The following is a 22134-nucleotide window of genomic DNA, read 5'->3' as shown; positions in this document are numbered from 1 at the left end:
AAAACATTTCGACACAAATCTCCTGGAACAGGGAGAAAACTAAACAGTGAAATTATCTTCCAGTTGCAAACCACGAAGAATCAATTCTAAATGTGCTTTTCTTTTCTTTTAATCTAAGTATTGTCATTTTTCTAAAAAATATATTATAAATAATAATCACAAAAATTAATAAAAATTAATATTTTATTAAAGAATAACATGGAAAAAAGAAAAGATATGCTTTACCTGTCTAACAAGATTAACAACATTCTGATAAAAATGCCTGTAAATTATTGAAGGTGGTACATTATTTTTATTTAAACATTATGGTTACAAGGTTGTTCATTATACAGTTTTTTCTACAGATAAAGTTGTCCATGATTGATTTACAGCTATAAAATGTAGAACAACCTTCACTAGTGCACATTTCCCACCACCAGTGTCCCCAGTTTCTCTCCTATCCACTCTCCCATGCCTGCCTCTGGGGCAGGCATTTTATTTCTCTCTCTCTTTCCCTCTCTCTTTTACTCTCAATTTTCTTTCTTGATACTGTGGTTTGCTTTATTGCTAATTAAGGGGTATCATGTATATCCCTTTATCTCCTTTCAGAAAGAGGGTGCATTTTTTTTTAGTTTTTATTTTGATCATAATGGCTTACATATCTTTCACAGTAGAATTTTAGGTACATATCAACATTGAATCAGGGGAATACCCATCACCAAATTTGTCCTCCCCCCATCCCAGTTCCCCTTCTGCAACCCATATATCCCACCATCACCCCCCGGACTGCTAGAGTAGGTGGTTCCCTCTTTGTCCTGCTCACTATTAGTGATCATATATCTGTTTGGTCCTGATACCCTCCGCTGTCTCCCCCTCTATTTAAGAACCGGAGCTAAATAAATCGAGTTATGTGGCTTTGTTTGAAGGAAAAAAATTCAATAGATTGGGGTACAAAATAAGAGAAAAAAAAAGAGTCAAATATGGGGGCCGGAGAGATAGCATGGAAGTAAGGCATTTGCCTTTCATGCAGAAGGTCATCGGTTCGAATCCTGGCGTCCCATATGGTCCCCCGTGCCTGTCAGGAGCAATTTCTGAGCATGGAGCCAGGAGTAACTCCTGAGCACTGCTGGGTGTGACCCAAAAACCACAAAAAAAAAAAAAAAAAGAGTCAAATATGCTGAAAATAGGCAGAGTCCTTCCAGTAAGTTTTAACCTCAGTTTGAGAGAGGAAAATACAGAAAAGAAATATCAAATTAAATATCCAGTGAGCACCACAGCAATAAAGACGAGCACCACACAACAGACTCAGTTCTGAAATCAGCTCATGCCGGAGTGCAAAAAGAAAGAGAAAGATAATATAAAATAAAATAAAATAATATTGGAGACATCAACTTCAATCTCAACACTAATATAAAGACGTCAAAAAATTGATCACTCTATAAATAAATATTTGGAAAAATGATTGTTTTGTGCTTTTTTTCCTTTTCTTTTTTCCCCTGCATAGGCACAGTAACTATTGGGGATATTATAGAGGGAATTCCCTTGGCCTAGGAGATACAGGGTTTCTCCCCTTTGAAGTGTAATGGAAGTGTAATGTCATGGGATTAACTATAGACTCCTTGCATGATCATTTGCTCTGGCCTCGGTGCTTTCGTTATGTATGGAAGACTTCTGTTTCGTCATGAATGGTAAAATCAGACCTCTGTATCTAGAGATCTTGGTGACTGTGCAGCTCAAGGAATGGAGCTTATGATGAAGTCTTTCTTTGTGGTTCTAGCAGTTCTGTTTCTTCAGTGTCGTTTTAATCCATCTTCTGTAGCTGGTGGTCTTGGCCATTATGTTGCTCCTAGGATGAAGCCTGGGATAAAGTCTTTCGTTATGTTTCCGGAAGACCCGTTCAGTTGCGGTTGTCTTAGTCAGACTTCTGGAATTAGAGCTCTTGTTTGTTGAACAGATCGTAAACCAAAAGCTAGGCTACAGCTTTTTGTTGCTGTTGTTGTTGTTGGTCCCTGGATGTGTACTGTCCCGTCCTGGTTGTAACATCCAGTCATCTGTTTATAGCAATCTTAGCTTTTGCACAGATCAAAAGGGTGACATGTTTTCTGATTTTGTCTTATCGTTGGCTGATGAGGAAGGATAACTTGCTCTTAGATCAAGTTGTTCCCATTTCCTTGTTGTCAGGTTATCAATTTAGCACTGGCACATGTTGGCGTCAGAGCAGCATTATGCATGCCCTGGAGGGGGTTGGGTTCCTGGAGCTGTTGTGGAGAACTCTGTCGTTTCTATGTCTGGGGTCCAGGAGTCAAGGCTGGATGATCGGTGTCTAGTTCCCTGGAGTCTAAGTTGTTTCCACATGGCATACATTCAGGGTGGGAGATGTCCCTATGTTGTAAACAAGTATGAGTTCTTATCCCTAGTAGATAAGAGCTAGTTTGTACACATAAAAATTTCCCCTTTGTTTAATATGTCTTTGCAGGAAGAAGTGGTGCTACATTATATTGCTGGTGGATTTGGGGGTGGAGAGAGAAGAAAACAGACACCAGACAAAAACTAGGAATATATATTCTCACACATATCTAAAGAATAAAAAGTTTCTTTAGGAAAAAAGATTAAATAAAAGACGTAATTAAAGGAGTAAAGTGGGGCCGGGAGAGATAGCATGGAGACAAGGCGTCTGTCCTTCCTGCAGAAGGATGGTGGCTCAAATCCCGGCATCCCATATGGTCCCCCATGCCAACAGGGGTGATCTCCGTGCATAGAGCCAGGAGCACCCTCTGAGTGCCGCCAGGAGTGACCCAAAAGAAACAAAAACAAATCAAATCAAATAACAAAAACTAAAACTAAAACAAAACAAAACAAACAAACAAGAAAAAAACGAACAAGGATAAAAAAGAAAAAGAAAAAAAAACAAAGAAAAAAGGAGAAAGTGATATAGGAGATTACATTTGGGGAGAAACAGGATTAAGAGGTAGTGTTGTATAGGTCTATATTTATGATGAAAGTACAGGCTTCCCCATTGTCTTTTGAGATTTCCTTGTAAAGTGTGGGGTCCAGGCAGGGAGGTCTTGGGTAGAGTTCTTGCAGTGGGGGTCCTTTGGAGCTAGTTCTGGTATCAAGCCACAGTCCACATTCAGGAGAGGAGATTAGGAGGGCCACACTGCATGGGTCAGTCAGGGTGTTGGTTGTATTTTCTTGCCGGGAACTAGGTGAGAGTTTGGGTGGTGTCTCTTCACTTGTGTAGTGGGTACTGGCTCGTTGGGGTAGGAGGTCAGTCTTGATGCCTAATGGATTAAGAACTGAGGGTGGAGAGTTACGATGTGGTGGGGATATTGGGTGTGGGATTGAGGGATGAAGGGATAGCCAGATTTCTGGGGGAGGGAGAAGGGATAGTATATGGGAGGGGTTATATAGGTTTTAGGTATGGGTTGTTTGTGGTTTAGGTTTGTTCCTTAAGGAGGATTCCTATCTCTGTGTGCTCCTGCCCCCATATAAACATATAGAAGTTAGCTTAGGTGTATATTAATGTAGGAAGGTCAGGAGGGCAAGAGGTGGGGGGAGTACAAAAAATAGATAAGTATAGTACTTGTAAGGAAAGGAAACTAATAGTTCAACTTTTGGATATGTATAGGTTTTGTGCCTCGAGTACTGACCATTGTGTTAGTGAGGTCTATTTATATAGGTGTTTACCCTTTGCAGTATTGTCCACAGCACCCTATATGTCAGCTTTCCTTTCCTATAGAGGGGGTAACCTTGTGATTTTTATTTGACATAGATTGAATTGATGATAGTGAGGAGGAGAAGGTGGAGGAAAAGGGAGACAAGAAGAGAGAGTATGAAAAAAACAAAACAAAGCAAACCAACAGTCAAACAACAACAACAACAAAATATAAAGTAGCCGGAGAGATAGCATGGAGTAAGGCGTTTGCCTTTCATGCAGAAGGTCGGAGGTTCAAATCCCGGCATCCCATATGGTCCCCTGAGCCTGCCAGGAGTGATTTCTGAGCATAGAGCCAGGAGTAACCCCTGAGCACTGCCAGGTGTGACCCAAAAACAAAACAAAACAAAACAAAAAATACGAAGTAATGAGAAGGGAATGTATAAGAGCAAGTGCATGTTAGTTTGGCTGAATGTGTTCGATGCTTAGGCCCTGTGGTATAACTCTGTAGGTCATGGTTGTTGCTTTGGTGATCTGGCTGGTTACGTGCTTCAGGTCCTAAAAGAAGGCATAATCTAGGGATAAAGGGTCTGTTAAAGAGTTTTATCCGGCCATTTTCATGGTTCAAGCAGAGTATGGTGCCTCCTGTGACTGAGCACCGAGGTACCACCATAGGATGTTCACCCTTTGTATCCAGAAACCCCTATGGACAGAAAAACTGAGAGGTTATTTTAAATGTTAAGGCATTCAAACATAATGTTTTGAGATATTTCCATTGGACTTAGTAATTTTCCGTCTTAATCTTTACCTATAATCCTATATAAGAGCGGGTGCATTTTTTTAATAAAATATTTAACATGCTGTTCAGTAGTTCTAAAACTGAATGTTGTGGGTTTTTTTTTTCTAAATTCTGAATCTGAAAGGACAGTTATCAGTAAAGAAGGCAACTTTAATGCTATTAAGCTGTATGAAGAAGTCATTAAAATGAGATAACACTGGAACAAGGTGGTAAATATTTATTCTTAATATTTTGCCAGACCCAAATAGAACTTCAGAAGGAACCGGTTCTGACACTCTAGTTGCTGAAACAAATAATAGAAGAAGTGTCCAAGAATTTAAAATATGAAAAGTCTGATCATCTCCAAAAGAAAGGGAAGAGTTTTCAACAGCACCCCCAGAGAATCAAAACAAGCAATATAAACATCCTAGTATCAAATTCTAAATTGCCTATACCTGGAATAAATGGAATACCAGAAGTAAAATTTATCATGCCTGTATAGTATCAAACAACAATATAGTCAGGATCCTGTTAGCTGGAAAAGCTGCTGGAAGGCACTTTTTTTTAGTGTGGTTTCTCTAACCAAATTATTTAAAATAGAATAAACAACATACTTTATATTCAATTTTAAAGTAAGACTCTGCCTATTATATTTGAGTTTCAAACACTTGAATCACAATTTTATGTTTTCTTTTTTCTTTTTTTACTTTTGTTTTTTGGGCCATACCCGTGATGCTCAGGTTTATGGGGGACAATATGGGTTTAAATCGGGGTTGGAGCCATGCAAGGCAAACACCCTATCAGCTGTATTATCACTCTAGCTCCTATTTTCTATATGTCACAGGACCCCCAGAAGACAAGAAGGGAAACCTGGAAGAGATGGAGTAACAGACATTGTAGAAATAGATCATTGGCTCACTGGATTTAGAAATAAACATACCATTGGGGCCGAAGAGATAGCATGGAGGTTAGGAGTTTGCCTTGCATGTGGAAGGTCGGTGGTTCGAATCCCGTCATCCCATATGGTCCCCCGAGAACAAGAAAGAAAGAAAGAAAGAAAGAAAGAAAGAAAGAAAGAAAGAAAGAAAGAAAGGAAGGAAGGAAGGAAGGAAGGAAGGAAGGAAGGAAGGAAGGAAGGAAGGAAGGAAGGAAGGAAGGAAGGAAGGAAGGAAGGAAGGAAGGAAGGAAGGAAGGAAGGAAGGAAGGAAGGAAGGAAGGAAGGAAGGAAGGAAGGAAGGAAGGAAGGAAGGAAGGAAGGAAGGAAGGAAGGAAGGAAGGAAGGAAGGAAGGAAGGAAGGAAGGAAGGAAAGGAAAGGAAGGAAGGAAGGAAGAAGAAAGGAAGGAAGGAAGGAAGAAAAAGAAAAGGAAGAAAAAGAAAAGAAAAAAGAAATAAACATACCACATTACTCTGAATTTTTATATTTCAACCAAAAAGTCAAATGGTTTATTGAAGGCTGTATTTTTTTTAATGGTTTTTTGGGTCACACCCAGCAATGCTCATGGGTTACTCCTGGCTCTGAGCTCAGAAATCGCTCCTGGCAGGCTGGGGACACCATATGAGATGCCGCTATTTGAACCACCATCCATCCTGGACCTCCTGCTTGCAAGGCAAATGCCCTACCTCTGTGCTATCTCCCGGCCCCTGAAGACTGTATTTTTGCCACAGTTTTACAACATACATAAATTTCAAATTGTTGAATGCTAGTTTACAACACAAGTATTCCCCCCCCCCGAAATGTGTACTTTATTGATCTACTTTAATCAATAGCATGGAGCACAAAATACAGAAAAGGCTTAAAGTACATCTCTTGTTTATAGCTAACCTGCTTGATCCCTGGTATTGAAGAGCTCCCTAAGCATCATAGGTACCACCCTAGAAGCTTCCAAGCACCACTGGGGTAGTTCAGAAAATCTCTGACACTGCAGGGCCCAAGTAATATCACATTATAGAGTTTTCACATTGAACCACAGGCCCAAATGGTCAAGATTTGGTATGGGCCAAAGAGCCTCCTGCACATCATTTGGGAGGTCCAATATTGTAAAACATAAAATAACAATAGGGGTCCAGGAGATGACTCAGAGGACTGGAGTACCTATGGACTTTCTATACCCAGCTCTCCATGTTCCCCAAAGTACCACCAGGTATGACCCCAGACCATATATTCCGTATAAATTCAATGCAAATTATAATCCACACTTTTGTTGTCTTACTTTTATTTTTTAAACTTTATTTATTTATTTATTGGGTTTGGGGCCACACCCAGAGGTGCTCATGGGGTAGTCCTAGGTCTGCACTCAGAAATCACCCCCAGCAGACTGGGGGACCATATGGGATGCTGGGAATCGAACCGGGTCCCTTCTGGGTTGACCACATGTAAGGCAGATGCCCTACCGCTGTGCTATCTCTCCTACCTGTTGTCTTGAAGGGCTGGTACAACAAGATAATGGGCTTTCTTTCTTGTATCCTCCTTCAAAGAGATGACAGTTCTTGCCAGAATTACACACAGGAGCTCAGAAACTAGCTTTTCTGCCTAAAAGAACTTGAAAAACCCTGTGACCAAATACCCTAGCCTTACATATGAAGCTATACTAACTATGCCTTTGCCACAAAGTTGCAAATAATCTTTATATATATTATCTATGATTTACATAATACTTTGATAAATAAAAATAATTCATCTACTTTATTCAATAAAACAAATTATAAAGTCCGATGACTTGTTATTTTATATCTAAAATATTTTATATTTAAATCTTATTCTAAATTTATAAAGTCTTCAAATAAAAAATGAATAAAGAGGGTGTGACAGAGTACCCTTCTTCACTTCTTTTCTGTACTACTGGACAACTGGTCAGAGAATGTCCTTGAGTCCAACACTCTTATACTGGTTGCCTTTCCTCCTATTCTTTAAGATATAAGTAAAGCTTACCACAAAAAAGTGGTGAGTGAAGTTAGAGAAATAACTACATTAATAACTATTATGACAATAGTAGAGAGTGAGAGAAATAGAATGCCTGTCTCAAAGACAGGCAGGGGTAGGGAGGGGAAATGTAGGGGCATTGGTGGTGGGAAGGTTGCACTGGTGAAGGGGGTGAACATTTTATGACTGAAATTCAATTACAAACATGTTTATAATCATGGTGCTTAAATAAAGATATCATTAAAAATACAAGTAAAGTCAGAACATTATGTAAATGTATTATATAGAACAACTCACCTGTATTTTTGAGAGCTCTCTTACTAAAGTATTAACTAAAACAAAGATGAGTGATAATTCCTATTAATTTCAAAATTATTTAATCTTACTGTTTTATCCTTTATTGTATCTAGCATCAATACTGATAATCCCCTTTTATTTTTTATTAAATGACCAATTTAGCTAGATTTTTCCATTTTGTTTAGTTTTTAAAATAGCCTTCTCTTTTTACTATGTTTCTGTTTTATATTTCACTGGTTTCATTCATCTTGACTTATCCTAGTCTACTTTAAGTTTTTTCTTCTAGTTTCTTAATTTGGAAATTTAGTTAATTTAAACCTGTGTGTTTTTCTACTTCAAACATATAAAAGATAAACCTACAAATTTTATTTGTTTCAAAAATTCCATTTATTCCTACAAATTCCATTTATTGTAAAGATGTCTTTTATTTTTCTTAAAACCCATAGATGAGTGAGACTATTCTGTGTCTCTCTCCCTCTAACTTATTTCACTCAGCATAATAGATTCATATTCATCCATGTATAGAAAAATTTCATGACTTCATCTCTCCTGATGGCTGCATAATATTCCATTGTGTGTATGAACCACAGTTTCTTCATCTGTTGAAGGGCATCTTTGTTGTTTCCAGTGTCTGGCTATTGTAAATAGTGCTGCAATAAATATAGGTGTGAGGAAGGGATTTTTGAATTATATTTTTGTGTTTCTATGGTGTATCCCTAGGAGTGGTATAGCTGGATCATATTGGAGCTCAATTTCCAATTTTTTGAGGAATCTGCATATTGTTTTCCATAAAGGTTGGACAAGATGGCATTCCCACCAGCAGTGAATAAGAGTTCCTTTCTCTCCACATTGCCTCCAGCACTACTTGTTCTCATTCTTTGTTCTTTCGCCGGCCTGAGGGGGGATGCTTCCATCATGGCGTCAATGCAGAAACGACTGCAAAAAGAACTGTTGGCTTTGCAAAATGACCCACCTCCTGGGATGACTTTAAATGAAAAGAGTGTTCAAAATTCAATCACACAGTGGATTGTAGACATGGAAGGTGCACCAGGTACCTTATATGAAGGGGAAAAATTTCAACTTCTGTTTAAGTTTAGTAGTAGATATCCTTTTGACTCTCCTCAGGTCATGTTTACTGGTGAAAATATTCCCGTTCATCCTCATGTTTATAGCAATGGTCATATCTGTTTATCCATTCTAACAGAAGATTGGTCCCCAGCGCTCTCAGTTCAATCAGTTGGTCTTAGCATTATTAGCATGCTTTCCAGCTGCAAAGAAAAGAGACGACCACCAGATAATTCTTTTTATGTTCGAACATGTAACAAAAATCCAAAGAAAACAAAATGGTGGTATCATGATGATACTTGTTGATGCCACTGTTAACATCCTCCTAGCCGAAGATAGTCCTACTGAGAAAATGAGCACTTTGATCATTCAGTCTTTGAACTTTAACCTTTGACTGGAAGTGACCTATAGGCAATGAAGACTACTTCCTTTTACTGCATTTTTACTCGTGTGCATTCTGGGCGCATGTTGATCGCTTGTTCAGTCCAGGCAACTGACATGCTTTATTAGTCATACAGTATTAATGCAGGTGTCAGGAAATGTCAAATATAATTCCATTTTTAATTTTTATTTTTGTAAGCTTTTGGAAAAGTTCCAGGTCCTCATGTATTGTGCAATAATAACAATGACTTCCTTGGTGGTTTTGGGATGTTCATTGCCGGCAATGGACGTTATAACAGGAAAAATTTTCATTAACTCCTGCCACCCAATGATGAGTGCATAATAGGGCCTATGAAACGAACTTATCGGTTATAATGGGATTATAAATAAAGTGTGGGATCCAACAAAAAAAAAATAAAAAAAAATTAAAAAAAAAAGATAATTTTTGTTTTTTTTTATTTGTTCGGTTCTTCTTTTTCCCTTTCTTCTTTATATATATATATATATATATATATATATATATATATATATATATATATATATATATAGATGGACTCCTACCACTTTCTTTTCTTTTTCAAACAAAACCACATAACTTGAATCATCTTGTCCTGCCTCATAAATTGGGGGGGGGGGAGAGAAACGGATGGTACCAGGACCAAACAGTCGCATGAACATTGAGTAGAAATAAAAAGTGATCAGACTTAAACACCAAACTCAAAGTCAATGACAACAGAAACGATATCCAATCTACAACAACTATACACAGAGGGGACCAGTTATGTTAGCAGTCGGGGGGGGGGGGCAAAGCAGGGAGATATAGGATGTATGCTGGAAACAGGGGTGGAGGGAGGACAACACTGGTGGTAGGAATGGCCCTGATTCATTGTCACTATGTACCTTAAATATTACTGTGAAAAATTCATAATCTACTTTGTTCACAATAGAAATTTAAAAAATCTCCTCTGGAAAAATAAAATTTGGGGGAATGTGTGGCATAGTCTACCTAGGGTGGCTGGAAGATCCTTCCCCTTGTCCTGGTGCTTCTCTTTGCCCCAGGGTGCACTGACCTGGGCTAAAATGGCTTTTCTGATCACAAAGAGCACCCTGTCTGCCTCAGTTTCTTGTGACTGTATGGCTTGGGCAGAGCCCAGTTGGAGTGGCTGTAAAACCCCTCCCCTTGTCCTAGTGCTTTTCTTTCTCTTATGACACACTGGCCTGGAATGAAAATGGCTCTTCTGAATCACAGAGGACCCTGCTGCCAATCTGTCTGTCTGCCTCAGTTTCTTGAGTTATTGCTTATTTTTAAAAGTATAAGTATTCAATATTACTTGCTTTATTGTATTTTGATACAATACTTTATTGTACAATAAATACAATTGATACAATACTTTATTGATATAATATTTTAGTATATCTAGAACAGGTAAAATTATTGTGAGCACCAAAATGCAGTATATCCCATGACTAAATTTTCCTATGTCATTTAATAGTCTCTGTGTATCATGTTGGGATATAATTTAAACAATATTAATTTATTAAAATTAATATTTATATTTTAAAAACATAACTTATTTTGTTTTACTATTATCTTTTACTCTTATATACTACTTAATATTTAAATAAGCAATACACAAACGTTTGGTTGATTTTTAATCCAATTATAACATACAAAAAACTTTATAATATCACACTCAAGTATCACTTCTATAATTTCAATAAAAGTGAATTCTTATCTTTTTAAGGGTATTGACTACAATTATATTTAAATCACAAATGCTTTTTAAATGATGGGAAAGAAAGTGAATCTGATCTGGCTCCTCTAGGTGATAAGCAAGGTTGGAATCCAGCTTGGGCTAGACCTGAAGAAAGAAGCAGGCTCCTTTTCTGTCTTACATGTTATGTTCTAGTTCTATGCCATCCCCAAACAGTACACTCCAGTCACACTAGTCCAGTGCTTCTCAATTATTTTCTGTCACGCCCCCCTAGGAAGAAGAAAACATTTTTCGTGCCCCCCCCCATGCTCAACTGTAAATAGTATCTTTATTAAAAAAAACTTTAACTTGCAAAACAAAAATAAAATAATTTGGCCTGATTTTTTAATCAGAGGTGATGTCTGGATTAATGGCTACAATGAGCACGTTTTCCAATGCATAGCATTTCGAAGGGGGGTTTGAAGCAGGACACAGCAACTCTCAGCTCCAGAGACGTACAGAGACATAAATACGGGACTTAGCTTATGACAGTGTTTGCCGAGGTCAAACGTGCCCCCCTTTATGGGTCGCTCCCCACTATTTGAGAAGCACTGCACTAGTCTAACACAGTTTTCCAAGCTTAAAATTCTGTGCACACAACTCCTCCCATAGAAGTTCCACTGGCTTTCTTTCTCTTTTTTTAAGTTATCATGATTTATAAGACTATTCTTAGTTGGCTTTCAGGCATACAGTGTTCCACTGCCTATTCCACCAGCAGTGCTAACTTCCCTACACCAGTGTCCACAGGCTCTCTCACACCAGTCACACTGCCTCCTTGACAGGAACATTTTTAAGCTTGCTTGTGCATTTTGGATCTTATACTGATATTATTGATTCTGTGGCTTCAATATTTGGCTATACCACTCCTCTACGCTACCAATGTGCATATTTCCCCTGTTACTTCTCATCTGCCTCTTCTTACAGACCCCATTGATTTATTTTCTTCCCTGTCCTCCTTTTTGTACTCTGGGGCCAAAGGTGAACTAGGTATCCTCTCCTTTAGTACCTTGAAATTCCTCATCTAGTTATTCAATAAAACACAGACTCTTAAGAGAGATCATCCTGTCTTTGTTCTTCTAATTTACTTCACTTAATAGGATATCCTCAAGTTTTATCCAAATTGGAGAAAATTACCTGATTTCATGATATCTTGCAGCTGCATAGTATGTAGCTATGCCATACTATCACAATTTACTCATCTATTGTTTGTTTCCTAGATTTGATAGCCTAGCTTTTGTACTAAGTACTGCCATGAATAGTAGAGTGCATGTGTCTATTTGATTTAATATGTTGTGTGTGTGTGTGTGTGTGTGTGTGTGTGTGTGTGTGTGTGTATGGGTGAGAGAGAGAGACAGAGACAGAGAGAGACAGAGATTGGGGTAGCTACCCAGAAGTGGGATTTTTGGATTTTATGCAACTCAGTTCTTAATTTTCTGAGAAACTTCCATACTGTTTTCCATAGAGATTGAACTAGAAAATGTTCTCACCAGTAGTGGATGAGTTCTTTTTTCACTATATCTCCACTACTGGTATGAGATGATACCTCAGTGTTGCCTTCCTTTCTCTTATAAATCCACTTCTCTTCTTTATCCCCATCTTTCTAAACCTGCCTAAAAGCTATCTTTTGTATCCACTCTTCTATTTGAGGAAGGCCATCCTCTTCAACCTAGTGCACATGGAGCTGTGAGGGAGGAAGGGGACACCCACCGAGGCAGCCAGATCAGCCTAATCAACCCTGGTGATCAATGGAGTGACATATGTCACAGCCAGATTGCCCCCACATCCCCATAATCACTCTTCTGTAAAGTCTTTCCTCTTCCCCATCCTTCACACAACTTTTCTAAATAGTTATTGTATTCTCACATTTAATATTTGGTACTAGCTTGTATTGATTTATCTAATCCTGTTGGCTCAAACTAAACATTAAAGCCAAAGAAATTCTCTTGCTTTTTCAATTCTTTGCCAGATCTATTTTCATTCTTCTTAGACATGATGACTCCAAATCTAAATAAAAATGTAGTTATTATTTTGATCTCAAACTTATGATAAGGATGGTGATTTTTATTCTCACCAATCCCCTTATGGTGATATCAGCTGTTTTTCTCAACATGGAATCACAAGGATGTTTTATCAGAGATTCATAAGTCAAGCCTGCAAAACCGTTTACTTTTCTTCCATGTTCAACCCCTCCCCCCATTTCCGTAAGCCTGTAATAGTGGAAAAAACTAGCCATGTGATAACAAGTGTGAATTCCAAAGGGCTTTAGTAGTGCAACACAGCCAAAGAATTTCTCACACATGAAGAACTTGTTACAGTAGAGAATTTATACTTGAAGTGAGAGTAGGGAGAGAGAGAGAGAAGGGGGGGAGAAAGAGAGAGAAGAAAAATGTCTGCCAACAGGCAGGCAGGGCAGAGGGCAGAAGGAAGGGTGGGAGGGAAAAATTGGGGACTTTGATAGTGAGAAGTGTACTGGTGAAGTGTGTATGACTGAAACCCAATCATGAACAACTTTGCAACTCTGTATCTCACAGTGATTCAATTAAAGAATTTATTTATAATTATTTTTAAAATAAAGTGGATAAAAATAACCAACACAATTTCAAATTGAGTCGAATATGAACAAACAGGATATCTTGTATGGAGAATATCTCAAAATTAATTATTGAGTAAATATATAGGATTTTTATCATTTTAACATGTTTAATGCTAGAACAATAACAATGAACTGTGGAGTTATAACATTTCTGAAATAAAAGGTCTGACAATGGGTTGGAGGGTGTGGATGGAGTATTCTAGTAAAGCGTTGGAACATTGTATGGCCCCAAACTTACCATTAACAATATCCTAAATCACACTAACTAAAATTAAAAATAGATTTTAAAATAAAGATCTGCTAACAGGAGAACAAAATGCCAAGAGGGAAAAATGACATTATAGTATTTTAAGATTAATATATGTGATATAAATTGTTTTTAAAGTATTTTATTTGGATTTAAAATAGTTGTATCATCTAGAAGTGTGACCAGGCTTTATGTTTCATTTTTTTCTTTCTTTTTTTTTTTATTGGTGGAGGAGACACATCTGGCTCTGGGTTCAGGAAACCCTTGTTGCTTAGGGGACCATATATGGTGCTGGGAATTTGAACCACAGTGGTCATGACCACTGCAGCTGCAAGCAAGGGAAGTGCTTTTTTCCCTGTACTTTCACGCAAATCCCAGTTTATTGATTTCTTATACTATCATTTGACCTGAAAATAAAAATAATTTAGGTAATTTGTCTTAATTATATGTTATAAAACATTACAATTTAATCATATAAAATTTACTATTACTAATTTTAATATTTAAGCCATACATTTTATTTACACATGTGTACATATACATGTATATACATATATATATACAAATACATATACATATACACACACTTGTGAAAGTATTGGTCGGGAAATTTGGGAGCCAGTAATTAAAAGTTTTAAAATTTGTTAAAAATAATATTTTTGAGGCCGGAGCAATAGCACAGCGGTAAGGTGTTTTGCCTTGCAGGCAGCCAATACAGGACAAACCCCGGCATCCCATATGGTCTCCCGAGCCTGTCAGGAGTGACTTCTGAGTGCCTGAGCGATGCCAGGTGTGACTTCCCCCCTCAAAAAAAATTCTCCTTAGCAGCTCAGCCTCTTCTAGCACCTCTGGCCTCCAAGTGTCTGTACATGCAGCCCCAGAAGAAAGAAAACATTCATGTGACGAGGACACACCTGCATTTAATGAACTCTGAGGAGAAGTTACCCACTTTCCCACTCATTGTCCTATGGCTATTCTATTATCCCAACATAACTGGAATGAAACAGAGGAGTCCAAGGAATGCTAGGTATTGTATTTCTTCCAGAAAGATCTATGGTGATGTGGTGAGCTTAAAGACTTGAAGAAATGGAGGGAGGAAGGTGCTTTCCCCCTCCTTTTATTTGTACACCATCCTTCACCAGTGAGTGCACATTTTCTGCCACTAATGTCACCAGTTTTCCTCCCATCCTCTCCCCTGCCTGCTTCTGACATGGGCATTTTGCTCCTCTCTCTCTCTCTTTCTCTCTCCCCACCTACTTTTACCTTTTAGACATTGTGATTTGCACTATTGTTAATGAAGTGATACCATGCCTATCACTTTCTCTCTGTTTAGCACCCAGTCCTTATCCTGCATGATCTGTTCCCTCCCCTAACTGCACTGCTCCTCTACTTGTGGACAGCTTCCTATAATGAACTGGTCTTCTTGACCCCCATCTCTATTGTTTCTGGATATTATTACTATACTATCTCTTTTTCTTATATCTCACAGATGAGTGGGATTATTCTATGTCTATCACTCTCCCTCTGACTCATTTCACTTACCATAATACTCTCCAAGTCCACCCATGTATCAAAGAGTTACTTTTTTTATTTGGTTTTTGGGCCACACCCAGTGATGGTCAGGGGTTACTCCTGGCTATGGGCTCAGAAATCGCACCTGGCTTTGAGGACCATATGGGATGCTGGGGATCGAACAGTAATCCGTCCTAGGTCAGCGCTGCAAGGCAAAGGCCCTACACTTGCACCACCTCTTCAGCCCCCCAAAGAGTTGCTTATAAAGGCAAATAAACGTTTTTTATATACACCTAGAATGGGGCCTCTGACAAAATTATCTATTAAATATATCAGAGAATCTCTACTAAATAACTCTGTCAATAAGCCTACCAAGGTATAAGCATTTGGTTTTTATTCTTAAAAAGTGCAGTTTCACTTTTCAAATTCAAAAAATCAAAGTTATAACATCCCCTCTCTCTTATTTCAAATAAGACTTTCCTCAGATACCCTAAATAAGGGCACTGAGAGAGAAGAGGCATCCGTGGGGGGAAAACAGTAGTACTCTCCCTAGAGAAAACTGGTCTTCCCTCTGTGTGTGTCACTTACTGTCTCCTCTCTAACCTGACCCACATGCCCCTCAAGCACAGCTCTCACACTGGCTTTATGATCAGATATAACTAACTGCCTCTGAGAAACTCAGCACAGTTAATAATTAATTTTCAACAACTCTGTGGTTTATGAAGGATTTTATAATTGCCCTAGGGGTCTGATTGAGAAAAAAGCAGTTTAAATGGGAAAAAATTATTTTAAGTTTATAATACCTAGATTACCATTTTTAAATGAGGCCCAGTGGGTTTTTTCTGATTATAAAAGTAGTATTTAAATGATAAGCTTTCAAGAAAGAATAAAGGAAATATAAAGTTATAAAACTCATCAACACAACCCATCTTTTCACTGGCACAGTACAAATTACCAATCACTATTTATGTTTCTTCCAATGCAGACAGCTAGACTGATTTATTTTCTTTTGCTGACAGATGTGATCATGTGACCAAATTCATAAGCAAATGAAGGTACATACCCCTAGGAAAATCAACCACTTCAGTACTTGCTCTTTTCTACTTGGTAAAATGAGAATGTTCTCTAGGCAACCTTGTACCACATATTCAATAAGAAAGTACACTCAATAGTAAAATACACTCTGCCAATTTAATCTATTCCTTCCTATAGCTAACCTGCCCTACTCATAAGGTAAGGATAACTTAGATTTTAGTAACATAAATTCTGTCTAGTGCATAAACGGTCATCAACAATTATTTCTTGTGTGATTATTTTTATTTACTGATATTCTGCTATTCACAATACTGTTAATGATGGTTTCCTCTTTCACATTATTCTCATGTTTTTTATTGATGAATAAGTTGGTCCACTAATTTAGTGAAATGATGCCCACAGAATCTGATTCTGTCTACAGCTATGGTATTTTTTATAATTTTTATTGAGACCAATGTGAATTACAAGCCTTTCACAATTATATTTAACATACATAGCAACAGTGAAGAGGGAAATTCCCACCACCAGTGTTGACCTCCTTCTGCCACTGTTTCCAGCATGCATCCCATACCTCTACCCGTTGCCCCCTGGACTGCTAGTGTAACAGGTCCCTTTTGTGTATAGCTTGTTGTAATTTGAATCTCTTGATTCTATTATTGTTAACTTTGGGTTGAGTATTTAGGTCTGATCACTTTTATTTCCACTCAATGTTCATGAGACCGCTTTGTCGCTGGTACCATCCACTTTTTTCCTTCAATTTGTAGGAAGACATAGAAAATATGAGGCAGATTCATGTTCTATGGTTCTGTTTAAAAAAATAAAAAGGATAAAATGAAAGTGGGCGGAGACCCTGTATAGAAGCTATAAATATAGATTTAAAAAAAAAGGAAAATAAAATAAAAAGAATAAAAGGGAGGACTGGCGTGGCAAGTTTTTTTTGTTTTTGTTTTTGTTTTTTTTGCATAGGCATAGTAAATATTGGTGAAATTAGAAAGGAAATTCCCTTGGCCTAAGAGATACAGGGTATCTTCACCCTTGCAGCATACTGTCATGAGACCAACTACAGGCTTCGGACATGTTCATTGTCAAACTTTCTTATAGCTATGATTTTATGTACCAGAGATGAAATATTACTCTCCAAGAGGTTCATTGTCAACCTTGCTGAAAAATCTATGATGGAAGTTTTCATTTCCTTATCTCCTTCACTAGGAAACAGAACACAAATCTCCCAAAACACAGAGAAGTATTTCTCTCAAAGAAAGAGTTTAGCATTTACTTTACAATTCCAGAGTGTTCCAGTGAATGTCATTATCTTTATATCTAAATTAAAAGCACTATTTCTGGTAGGGTTTCAGTTACATTAGCATGCACCAGTAGATCCAGCCAGATTAGGTTTTCTGCCTATAGAAAACATAGATGGTTCAAAGACATAAACTGGTAGTTTATGAAGCACACACACAATAAATAATGTATACTGTGATTCAAGAAAAGAAATGAGCACATTAAATAGGATTTAAAATAAAAAGCAACAAAAATATGCTTGAAATTAGAAAATAAAATAAACATGCATTGAAGAATGAGGTCAATGAACTGAGATGTCCTTGGTTCCCCCAGCCTGAGATCAGATGGCTCTGGTTCTGATCAGCTGAGCTGGCCTGTTACCAGTTGTTGAACATAATGAGCATCCCAAAACCTTTCACCTCTTTTCTTCTTTATGCACATACCTCTAAGCATAATTATACTAACTAATTTATATGTACCTCTTCAAACCAGTTCTGCAGCTTTCTTGAGCCAGATAGATGCAGGTTGAGATTAAAAGGACTAGAAATGGTGCTGGATCCTCATCCTGTGTAGCTATATCTCCTTACCACTGAATGAACTCAAAGAGCACCTTTCTAGGTGCTCCTTCACTTAGATGAACCTTCACCCCTCACAGCACAAGTCTGACACTAACAAGAATCATAATGAAATCAGACTATGTCAAGGAAAACTGTGAATACTTGTATCTAGCTGATCTTGGTTCTCAACAAGACATCAAAATTGTCTTTCTGAAATACCTGAAACATACATGTCAGATTTGTTGCCAGTGGAAGTTCCCAAGTGACTTATGGAAAGTAGAAAGGGGAGAGGCAACAACCTTGAAAATGAAGTCTGCCACTTTTTTTAGTCACCCCAAGAAATAGCTGGGGAAATCTAGGACTGAGTCTGAAGTGAGCATCTACTTGGCATTGTCTTCACTTCAGTTTGGTCTCACAAAGTAGTTGTCAAGCTGCACCTAATGTCCACTTGTTCTCCATGGCATAGGAATTAATCCCTACTACTCAATTTCTCTGTAAGCCATTGACTCAGCTAGATAGGGGATTGGCTCAATGCAGAACAGGGACATCAGTCCTAGAGCTTACCCAAAACTTTCAGGTCTGTCACCTTTCGCTTGAAGAAAAGAATTTCAGGAGCTGAACAAGTTTGTTGGAAAATAAATGGAGGTAAGGTAAGATGTATGCTCAAGAGAGAATACATGTTTCTACAAAGTGGAGAAAGCCAGTACACATACCAGCATTAAATTATGAAATCATACATCTTAAGAGGGAGGTACAGGTAGCATGTTCTCAGGCACCATATACACAGCAGCAAAGCAAGTGTGCAAGCAACATTCGCACATGTTTCCTTTGTTCAAGTTGGCTTTATATTCAAAAAGGCCACACCCCAATCTTTTGCTAGAATGGTTGCCAAGAGGGAGTTTAGTGCAGTTGATGGTTTTCTTTTGATAATCTTCATCTGGCCTTTGTGGTAGAGTTGTGGTAGACTCCACCTGTGGAGCCTGGCCACATCTCCTTTAAGGAAGACTCCTGTTCTTGGCCAAAATGTCGTTCCAAGCTCCTGAGATGGGTTCTCTGTGTCAAAAACCTCCATGCCTTCAGGTTGGCTCAGTTTGAGATGCTATTTTCCCCCAAAATATATTTTGTGACTTAGAATCTGTTGCAGGCAGGAAGATAGCTCCACCATATCTTCATTCCAGCAACAAATTCTAAGGTAGCCAATTACTGGGCAAAGCTATAATAGAACACACAGTGTTTGTTTCTTTCTTTGCCATTTATTATGACCCTATAGTAGGTACCAGACTCTATAGGTATCAGTCCAGGAGGAATAAGACAGGTTTCAGAGATACTATCAAAGAGAAGATTCTGTATTCTGATTTAAAATATGGGGCTCTTTATACCATATCGAACTTTCCCTGGGTATGAAGGCTAATGTGACTCCATACAATATATTAAAATTAAGTACAATAAAGATGCTGCCAAGAGCCAGAAAAAAATGGCTTAAGTGGTAGAACATAAACCTGACACTATCACAAGCCCTATATGAATTCCAAAACTGTCAGATGTGGCCCTTGTAGCCCAAGAGCACTGCCAAGTCCAAATTAAATCACCATGGAGTACCTAGTGAAGTAACCCAATTTCCCAAGCACTAATAAGGATAGACCAGTTTCAAAAATTTATTTAAATAACTTTGTGGAGATAGTGATATGCAGGTCTCCAACCTCTTGTGAGAAAAAGACTAGTTTACTCAATAACATATAAATAAAGACAGAGGCAGAGGCATAAATGGAGGTAAGGTCAGCATCCTGCTCCTTTTGACTGTTATTTCTGGTAGAGATAGATCTCTATCACATTTAATGATGCTTAGTTGTTGCAGGATGCAGTGTAACTAAAAAAAGAAAATAGAAAAAAAAACAAAATTACTATAAAGAGACCAATTCATAATGAATAATTTCAAGTAACTATCAGACTTGAGTTGTAAAACAACTATATGGTACTTGTAAGAAACAAAAAGTGCCAGACTAACATAGATTGAAATTTATCTCATTAAGTGAATATTTTTCCTAAATGGAAAATTAATTAAAATTAGAAGTATCCTCCATTTTCGGAACCAGCAAGGTTTTCTACACCAGCATCAGGAATCAAACTTCTACTGGGGAAGACCCTAATATTGGCCTGGAACTGACTTGTTCCAGGGTGAGTTTTATGACATCCTGATGACTTGTAAACAACAACTTGCTCTCAGGTTGGGTTTCCCTGCCTTGTCATCCAATATTGAGATGAAACAAGAAGATGCTCCATGACATCCTTACTTTGATATAAGATCTGTGCAAAAAACCAAGATCTCTAATTACTAAAGCCTGACTGCAGCAACCATGATTGAAGAGAACTTTTCCTGGAACCATGAAAAAAGACTTCAGACAACTTAGTATGCTGCAGTCTGTTGTTAGTCTTATGGCAAGATACTTCATGGGTATGTACACCCTGTTTCTTAGGCCAAAGGTTTTATTTCTTTGTACTTTCCCCAACTTTTGCTGTACCTATGCAAAAACCTGTTACCCCTTATTTATCTTTTAGATAGGGGCTCCTGCCTTTTTCATAGAACCTTGTATACAAATTACATTGTTTAACCTCATATTTTTGCATTTTTTCATAATATTAAGAAGAATGGAAGAAAGGATGTAAAACAGGGGCCAATGGTCTGTGGTGCATTGGTGTGGATAAAGAAGGACAGAACTACATATCCAAGTCAAAGTCAAAAACAAAAGAATCAAAAGATTCAAATTACAATAATCTAAACTTGAAACGGGCCTGTTATATTGGCAGACCATGAGTCAAAGAGTGGTGGTTTAGGATGCACTTTGGGAATATTGGTGGAGGGAGGTTGACAATGGTGATAAGATTAGTCCTGATTCATTTATAACTAAAATCCAACTATGAAAGACTTAGAGCAGAAATTAATGAATTGGACACCCAGAAAACAATCCAAATGATCAATGAAAGCAAGAATTGTTTTTTTGAAAAATAAACAAGATCAATAAGACACAAAGTCTTTTTTAAATTTTTTTCATTTTGAAAGATTCACAAAGAAAGGGATAAGAGGTTATTAAACAGAACCAGAAGTAAAAAGAGATTATAGATACTATAGGTATTCAAAAGTTAGTCAAGATTACTTTGAGAATATTTATGCCAAAAACAATATAAAATGGAAAAATGAATAAATTTGGGACACTATAACCTCCAAAATTTGAACCATATGTGGAATACCTGAACATATCTATCATCATTGAGAAAATTGAAATGGTAGTCAAAAGGTGTCCCCAAAACAAAAGCCCAGGCCCAGATGGTTTCACTAGTGAATTCTTTCAAACCTTTAAAGAGGGCTTACTGTCAGTCATTTTCAGACTCTTCCAGGAAATTAAAGAAACAGAAACACTCCCAACTAGTTTCTATGAAGCTAACATCACCCTGATACCAAAAGCAGACACCACACACACACACACACACACACACACACACACACACACACACACACACACACACGAGAAAATTACAGGCCAATATCCTTGATGAACACAGATGCTAAGATCGTCAACAAAATACTAGCAAAGAGAGAATCCAATAATTTATAACCATGACTAGGTAGAATTTATCCCAGGGATTCAGCAATCATGGTTTAATACACACAAGTCAAATAGTACAATACACTATATCACAAAAGGAAAAAAATCATATAATCTTATGAATAAATGCACAGAAAGCATTTAACTCATTCATGATAAAAGTTCTTAACAGATGGAAATTAAATAATTTTTTCCTTCAATATAGCCAAAGCCATCTACCATAACCTTATAGAAAACATCTGCCTTGCCGGCGCTAGCCTAGGACAGATGGCAGTTCGATTCCCTGGCATCCCATATGGTCCCTCAAGCCAGGAGCGATTTCTTAGCGTATAGTCAGGAGTAACCCCTGAGTGTCACCAGTGTGGGTTCCCCCCCACCCCCAAAAAAAAGGAAAGAAAGAAAATATTATACTTATTGGGAGAAAACAAAAAGCCTTTCCTCTAAGATCTGAAACAAGACAAGGTTCCCTCCTCTATC

General features: G+C 37.8%; 1 protein-coding gene across 1 annotated transcript; it reads left to right on the top strand.

Moving 5' to 3' along the window:
* Window positions 1-8524: 8524 nt before the first annotated feature.
* Window positions 8525-9480, top strand: LOC126020972 (ubiquitin-conjugating enzyme E2 W-like). The gene has a single exon (XM_049782599.1). The coding sequence runs from the start codon at window positions 8546-8548 to the stop codon at window positions 8999-9001; it is 456 nt and encodes a 151-aa protein (XP_049638556.1). The 5' UTR covers window positions 8525-8545; the 3' UTR covers window positions 9002-9480.
* Window positions 9481-22134: the final 12654 nt, after the last annotated feature.

Source organism: Suncus etruscus, chromosome 10, assembly GCF_024139225.1.
Source record: "Suncus etruscus isolate mSunEtr1 chromosome 10, mSunEtr1.pri.cur, whole genome shotgun sequence".
NCBI lineage: Eukaryota > Metazoa > Chordata > Mammalia > Eulipotyphla > Soricidae > Suncus > Suncus etruscus.
This window is presented reverse-complemented; position numbering and strand designations above follow the sequence as displayed.